Below are 8,066 nucleotides of genomic sequence, written 5' to 3'. Positions count from 1 at the left end.
AAATACTATGAGGGAGGGACCAATTGATTGAAGATCAAGGAAAATCACACACACACACACAAATGTAGGGTGAGTTCCAGCTTGGGTCCCCAACCTTTAATTTGTAATATCCAAGTCCTTAACCTATGAAAAGTGTGCATGCCTCATCTACAGCTGACCGGAATACATTAGTTTGACCGCTAAATCAGATTCGGTCACTTGGGAATGCCATGAGAAAGAAGTATTAGATAGACGAACGAGGTGAGTTGTTAAACTGCTAATCAATTCAGAGGAGACAATATATAACAAAGAAAAAATGCAGATATAAACCAGCATAAGATAATTTTTGGTCCCATAAATTAAGAATAAAGTCAAAGTAATTCTTTTTTCCTATAAGATTCAGTAAAAGAATTGTTCAATGAGAGACCATTTCACATGAAAATTTTAATTGAAGAGACAGAAGCATAAACTACACTTGTATTCTTTCCCGCTCTGGTGACTTCACTCAGCCACAGTCCAAAAAATCAGGTTAAGTTACTCTGGAAATGGTCTGTCGACTGTATCTCCAGCAACTAAATGATTAGTTCAGCCCAAAGGCGAATGAGGGATGAGTTTCTCTGGAAAAGAATGACAGAAATCTTGACGAAATGAATTACCAATTAGGTGTGCTTCTTGGCACGACCGGTTGAAGGAGCGCTTTCTTCTCTTTTAGCACCAGATGTCTCAGGTTTTTTTGCCCAAGCAGGAGCTCTATCCGGCTCATAACGATAATCGTAAAAGAGTTCTTCGCCTGCACAAATTCGTTCTTTCGCAAATATACCCACCCTGTGATCTCCAGCCACCATAATGACCTATCAAGAGAAATCCAAATGAATGAGATGAAGACAAAAAATTTTGAGATTCCCAATATAAATGGAAGAATACGCTTATTAATGGAATGTTTGGTAAGAAGGTTAGACACTGCTGGACAATATTAAGCAAAAGAAGAAACTAAAATCATTTCGATCATCAGTATCCAGCCATTTGTAATAGTGCTACCAGACATTGCTTAAAGGATAAGGTGCATTCAATATTCTTGTATTAGCTAGTTACCTTAGCATAACAATTAGGATCAGGAGAATGGTTGGCAAACTTCAACTTATCACCCTTCCGAAAAGCATCTAGAACAAACTGCACATAAAGAAAAAGCCTCAATTTATGGTCTTCTTTTATTATCATTTTCCAGGGAAGGGGATTATGGGAATGATTTTCAAATATAAAAGGAATACGTCAACTATATCCAAAATTTTGCAGATCATGCCTGGTCATTAAGGTTGAAGAGAAATGAAGAATTTTCCCTGTCATAGATCTTGCCACGCTTATCAGCTTCACGGTGTGATATTAGTTCGCCAGTGTACTCTCCAAGGTATACATGCTTCCCAACATTATTCTGAAGTATTATAAATAAATGCAGGCACACATCAGGGAAAAAAAATAAAAAAATCATGCTCAAGCAATTAATATATTTCAAAATTACCTTCAAGAATGCTCCCCAACCAGAAACATCTGATCTTCCTAGCAACACCTACAAATGAGTACTTACAAGCGTTAACTTTGACTAATAACCATCATTGCTCTTTCAATAGCTACTGGTGAACCCAGCATAACCAATATTACAAGAACTATTGATTAGTAAAGCTCTCTAATACAACAATAGGCACTTCTAACAACTAAGTCATTTGGGTCAAGAACAGTAGTACCCTCTGTTGTTGTTTTAGAAGAAGCTTCATGTTCCTGCATTCATAATTATCGCCTCTTTGAGAAGGAACCCCAAGGGTGCCATCACCACAACTGCAAAGTCAAATAAAAAAAATTTAAACACCTCAATCTAAAGAAGAAGTGGTGAAACGGACCAAAATCCAAGATTTCTTCAATAAACAAATAAAGTAAACTAAATAATTATAGGCTTTCTGTAGACCATTCAGAAGGATCTCGTGACTATCCATGACAGTTTATAAACTTGAATGTAAAATTCTACTAGATTTTAAAATATACAGTAAATAAATAGATAAGTATAGTAAATTTAAATAATTCTAGGCATTATTTTGTAGACCATTTAGAAGGATCTCATGATATCCATGACAGTTTATATGACACTCCATGTTAAATTCTAGTAGATTTTAAAATATACAGTAAATAAATAGGTAAGTATAGTAAACGTAAACAATTCTAGGCATTATTCTGTAGACTATTCAGAAGGATCTCATAATTATCCATGACAGTCTATATGACACTCCATGTTAAATTCTAGTAGATTTTAAAATATACAGTAAATAAATAGGTAAGTATGGTAAACGTAAACAATTCTAGGCATTATTCTGTAGACCATTCAGAAGGATCTCATAATTATCCATGACAGTCTATATAACATTGAATGTCAAATTCTACTAGATTTTAAAATATACAGTAAATAAGTAGATAGGTATAGTAAATGTATAATTTTTACACACTTGTAACCTTTGATTGCTTGTGAAAAAGAACAAAAGTTCAAAAAAGGTGCAGTTCCAATCTTCCGATTATTAGTTAGAAGTTGAAAATATACTAGGATCCAGGCCAATTCCATTCGCCAACATCTATACCTTTCCTCTATAGTGTCAACCATCTAACTTTACATCAATTTTGTTCAATCAGATATACCTTTCCTCTATAGTGTCAACCATCTAATTTTTCATCAATTTTGTTCAATCGGATAACTTCATGCAATTCTGTCACTTGGATTGACAGAAATCAATTATGCAACCATTAAGAAATTACGAACGTCATTTATTTCATTGAAAGTTGTACTTATTCAACGTCAGTAACTAACAGTTACATGTGATTACCGTCATTTATTCACTGTCATGTCATCAATTTTCTTCAATGGAAGTGGACAAAGTTACCTTAACTGAAACTATATTTAAGTGTAGTTACATTATCGAAATCATATTAAAGGGCGAATGGAATTAACTTGTTAACCATCTCAGATCAACTCAAGTATCTTCTTGTCACAGGATTCATCATTTAGCAACAAAAGTCATCCTATGATTCTGCCACCTGTCGTCCCCTCCCCTCTTCTAACCCCAAATATCCTATCCTGGTTAATTAGACAAAACCGACAGCCAGTGATGTTATTATTTATTAATTTTTAATTGTTATTTAAGCTCAATAATAGCAATAATAATAGCATCATCATTGGTGCTAAAAGTTTCAATCACTTCTATAGAGAGACACAAAAGTTATCCCATTTTAGAGCATGTTCGGCAAAGCTTAATTTTTTTCGTTTTACATACCTTTTATCCATACATTTCATAGGACCCACAACTTACTATCTACACATTCCGTATGATCCACAACTTGTTACCCACTATTCACAAATTCTGTAGGACCTACAACATATAATAAGTACCTAAAAAATTCCCAAGCAAGCACTTAAAAAGTTGCTTTATATTCACTTGATGGTATTATAAGTTGTCGACTTTCAGTGATTCTGAAATGTAGAGAAAACCAAACATATGGTGACATCCAACCTGATCCAGCAATTTCGACAAACATCTGGATCACACTCTCTATCAGCTGCAAAGCATGGGCACTGACGACTTCGACATTGACTTTTAGCGCAGTGACAGCCTCTAAATCTATTTTTGCAACTCTTTGGACACCTGAAAGGAAAAACAGTGCAGCAATTATCACGCATAGGCGAAAATATAACGCTCACAAACCATATGGATAAGAAAGCTACATCAGAATATAACAACAGGAAGGGAGAGGAAACTTAGGACGCAAAAATAAATGGGGAAGTTGGCATGGGCTCTAAACTGCAAAATACTTGTATAGAAGTTAAAGAATACTGTGTTTAAGGCAATGGCTTACCCACAGTATTTTTCACAGCAGGTACCATTAACGAGACATGGACACTCCTTTCCACAAGCAGATTGACATCCACAAGGGTTATACTGCCGACAAGGCTGGTCTTTCCTTTCAGAAATGCGCTTCCTGATAGAATGGTATCCTGCAGATTTCCAAGTGTACTTCAAGCGGCGAACCCTGCCTTTCCTTCGTAAAAATCTTGATCTTCTCCGTGCAGCATTGCCCTTTTCCACCCAAAACAAAATGAGCATACCATAATAAAACTAATACCCAAGGACAAGTATGCAAATTAACATACAAATGGTGAAGAGAAAACTTACGACAATTTCACTAACATCAGCTTTCAAATAGCCATTAGCAAAGGTTGCCCCATCACCAACTCGGAAGAATTGCTCATTCTCAGAACGATGCATATACTTAAAAACCTCTGAACATGTCTTCAGACCATTCATAAGATTTCTAGCAATCAAACAGCTGCAACACAAATAAAGGTACTCCCATAACGTTGACTACAGAATAGCAAGAGAAGGTAGCATGTAGAATTGAGTGCTAATTATGGACATGGATATGTGACACTGACACAAGCCAGCCGACACGTGATTTTCAAAAATGGAGGCATACTCTTAAAATTATTTGAACTTGTACATTTATTTATTATATGTTTTTTTTATGCTTTTTATTTTAAGAAATCAAATGCTTTTTTCATTTTTGAATTTTATTGGCAAAAACTTTTACATAGGATGAGTGGCAATTTATTATATTTATATACCTTAGAAAGAAAATTCCATATAACATGAAGTGTCCAAAGAATGTTTAAGTACAACTAGGAAGCATGGACACGACACAATATGGAAACGTTGACCCGAAATTTTTTAGAAAAACGGCAATATGAATATAGTACACCCTCCATCCCATAAAGTTAGGCTCTCGGTTCCGTTTTCATCTATCTCAAATTATAGGCAACTTTCTTTGTTGAGAATATAATTAATTTCTTAATTTTCTAATGTACCCCTATTTAATGTGCATTGTTATTAACAATTATGAACTATCATCATTCAACGTAGGGCTATATAAGAAAAACTTAAGCAAATTATAGTTCCAACAAAATTAAGAGCTTGTTTGATCCCCATTTTTTACAAAATACATTTTTCTCTCTTCTTTTCAACCACACATTTTTCAATAAAATAATATTACACGCAAACCTAAACCTTATTGAGGTCAAATGAAGATAGTATGTCAAGTGTGGTCAGACATTAAAGCTACCATATTGAGGTCAAGAAAAGAGACATGCAAATGAAAAGCACAAGGATTTCAACTATTGTCTTGAACTGGACTAGAAACCCATTACTACTTACGAGTTAAAGGTAATAGCAGTCTTTTTAGTGCTTAAATAAATACTCAACCATAAAAATACTCTGGTAATCATTGGATTAATTAACTAAGCGTATACAACATACCTTTACACTGATATAATAAAAGATTTAAACTTAAAAGCATCTATAAAGATTATTTCAGTTCCAGAACATGGGAACTAGACATCTAAATGAAGCAGAAGATATATATGAATTTCTAACCTGGCCCGGCCATAAATCAGAAGCCCCTTTTCGTAGAGGGACTTTTCAAATGCTTTCCAACATTTATCATCATTTACTTCTTGTCTATAAATACTCTCATCAATAAATTCTTCTTTCTTTAAGGGATCATCACTACTAGTCATAGGTCGTTTACACTCAATCTCATTCAATGCCCCACTAGGAGCCTCCCACTGCAAAGATTTGTTGCTGTCAGGAGCAAAAGACTCTTTCGTACTAGACTTTGTAGCACTTGCAGATTTTAATTTCTGTGAAGAACTAATGCCATTATTTTCTCGTTGAGGAGCCTGAAGATCCAAATCTTTAGAACCGAGACTCCCACTTGCAACAGATTCAGAGTCAGAAGCAGCAATTTTCTTCTGTTTTTTCCTTATGGAAACTAATACGTGCTTGGCCATTCTCTTGCTGTTCCTTTTGTGTTTCCTAGATTTTCCTGTAGATGTACACTTAGGCGAAGAAGCAACATCATTGAAGAGTTTGATTTCAGAGTCACTGCTTTCAGATTTGTCTTTTGCATTTGAAGAAGCACTTTCACTTGGGAAAGACTTTGACTTCTTTCGAATAGATGGATCTCCTTGCTTCCTCTTTTGTATCTGCATGGCAGCAGCATTATTAGATGAAGGGGCAGCTTTTTCTTCTTAAATAACATGCCCAATACAGCACATTGTAGCATTACTTTCCGAGTTAAGGACCTGATGCAATCTGAATGTAATAAAAGGTGCCGGCAAGAATATAGCATGGATTAAGGAGAAAAATCTCTGGTGATATGTAAATAACATTGAAGTGAGCTATGTAGTGGCTTAAACAGGACTCGAGAACACCGAAAAGGTACAGACAGGATATTTTACAGGAAATATATGGGGAAACGAATTTAAAGTTAATCATTATATTACGATAATTGATGAAGATAAGTACGAAACAAGTACCTGTCGGTAGCAATTTGGGCCGCATGGCTTTTTTTCCACATCTGGACAGGACCATGGTAGTTGTTTCTCAGCCTAATTGAAAAACTAACATTGTGTGACAGTCACTATGCTAAAGAACATTAACACTTAATGATGGCATGATCAACTTACAGGAAAGATAAGATCCTGGGAACATCCATGTAGTCTGCAATCAAAAACCTGAAAACATAAGAGGAGAAAAAGTTAGGACCAAGATGCAATAAAACCACGAAAAAATAATATAGGATGCACAACTTATGCTTCACTTCGAGTCATAGAACAAAAAAGTCAACATTCCATGCTTACAAGTCAGTGGTGAAAAAACAAATTATCAAATGAATCAAGAGCTGCATCTAGATCTTCATCAATGAAAGGAAAATCAAGATGCAAGAAAACCAAGAGAAATCATATAGGGTGCACAACATTAGTGTATGCTGCACTTCCAGTCATAGAACAAATGAAGTCAACATTTCATACTTACAAGACAGCGCCGACAAAATAGATTGTCAAATGAATCCAGAGCTGTATTTAGATCTTTATCAATATAAGGATTCACAAAGCTTTCAACATTTCCATTGTTTCCATTGCATTTGGAATTCCCACTCTTAACAAGATCTTCATATCTTGCCTGTATAAGATGTTCGATGGTAGTTTATATCTGTAGAGCCAGCAAAAAGCAAATGGGAAACAGCTGGACCAAAGTTCTCACTATGACCAGTTTTTCTTTTCAGAAAATAAATACAAAGCAAAACAATTAATCAAGATGACCAGTTCACTGGTCAACCTATAGTTGACTGCATACCTTGATTTCAGATGATTTTCTAGATAGGCACTGGGCCAACAAATCCAACGCAGTATCAGATAATCCCACTTCTTTTACAGTCATTCTGGCAAATACAAACAAGCAATGAGAACCAAAACAATTAGATTACCCAGTATAAACCAAAGGAATCAGAAGAAAAGGTTATTTCTGCTTTTATATTTTTGCCATTGATCAAAATCCAAACTAGGCATTAAATGTGAAATCTTAATCAAAACTAACAGGAGAGAATGGTAAACAGACAAATGTAATGGCCAATAAGCTATCAGTTCTAGGTCCTCTATTCACTGTAATATAGAGCTCCACAAATTTAGTACTCAAAGAACCACGTTGAACAAATCCTTAAATCCTATGTGTCATCAATTTTTACCTGAATTTCAGTTAGAAAAGACAAGCTTCATTTTTTTGGCAGTGATTTGATAGCCCTAAAAATTAGGGGTAATACACAGGAGGAAAGTCAAGATAACTTGCATACAAGTGGTCAAAGGGGTGAAAGGGAAGAGAAAGAATTAGGGAACACACAGGATATGAACTTTGGCATTTCGGTGAAGGAAAATAATAGAAATGGCCCTTTTAGGCTGGAAAAGATCTAGTCATATTTCATCTTCCAGAAGACATGGTAATGAACCAAAAGAGAATAGTGAAAAGTATCATGAAAAATTATTTTTCACTTAAGCAGCCAGTGACCTAAGGATTAATGAGAACAATGATCATGAAAATGAGAATTCAAACAAAAACTGTATCTGTTGAAATATGTTGTATGTTAGCTGTTTATAAATTACTGATTTGATTGAGGTATTTTAGGAGTAGAATCAGGTTTTATTTATGTTAAATACAAATCCCTTA

The 8,066-nt window shown here is 34.9% G+C and overlaps 1 protein-coding gene across 1 annotated transcript in view; it reads right to left on the bottom strand.

Annotated features, from left to right (window-relative positions):
- Positions 1 to 314: 314 nt before the first annotated feature.
- Positions 315 to 8,066, bottom strand: part of LOC111380137 (histone-lysine N-methyltransferase CLF-like) — a gene marked incomplete at its 5' end in the record, with an annotated part of 15,684 nt that continues 7,932 nt past the window's right edge. The window contains 13 exons of the mRNA XM_023003622.1: positions 315 to 830; positions 1,072 to 1,149; positions 1,280 to 1,408; positions 1,496 to 1,543; positions 1,719 to 1,809; positions 3,525 to 3,656; positions 3,868 to 4,088; positions 4,185 to 4,338; positions 5,439 to 6,049; positions 6,383 to 6,454; positions 6,533 to 6,580; positions 6,882 to 7,028; positions 7,203 to 7,287. Of these exons, the coding sequence (XP_022859390.1) occupies positions 639 to 830; positions 1,072 to 1,149; positions 1,280 to 1,408; positions 1,496 to 1,543; positions 1,719 to 1,809; positions 3,525 to 3,656; positions 3,868 to 4,088; positions 4,185 to 4,338; positions 5,439 to 6,049; positions 6,383 to 6,454; positions 6,533 to 6,580; positions 6,882 to 7,028; positions 7,203 to 7,287 (2,008 nt within the window). The remainder of the gene's footprint in view (positions 831 to 1,071; positions 1,150 to 1,279; positions 1,409 to 1,495; positions 1,544 to 1,718; positions 1,810 to 3,524; positions 3,657 to 3,867; positions 4,089 to 4,184; positions 4,339 to 5,438; positions 6,050 to 6,382; positions 6,455 to 6,532; positions 6,581 to 6,881; positions 7,029 to 7,202; positions 7,288 to 8,066) is intronic.

This window comes from Olea europaea, unplaced genomic scaffold (assembly GCF_002742605.1).
Source record: "Olea europaea var. sylvestris unplaced genomic scaffold, O_europaea_v1 scaffold2099, whole genome shotgun sequence".
Classification (NCBI taxonomy): domain Eukaryota; kingdom Viridiplantae; phylum Streptophyta; class Magnoliopsida; order Lamiales; family Oleaceae; genus Olea; species Olea europaea.
The sequence above is the reverse complement of the archived record's forward strand: the minus strand, read 5'-3'. Positions and strand labels throughout refer to the sequence as shown.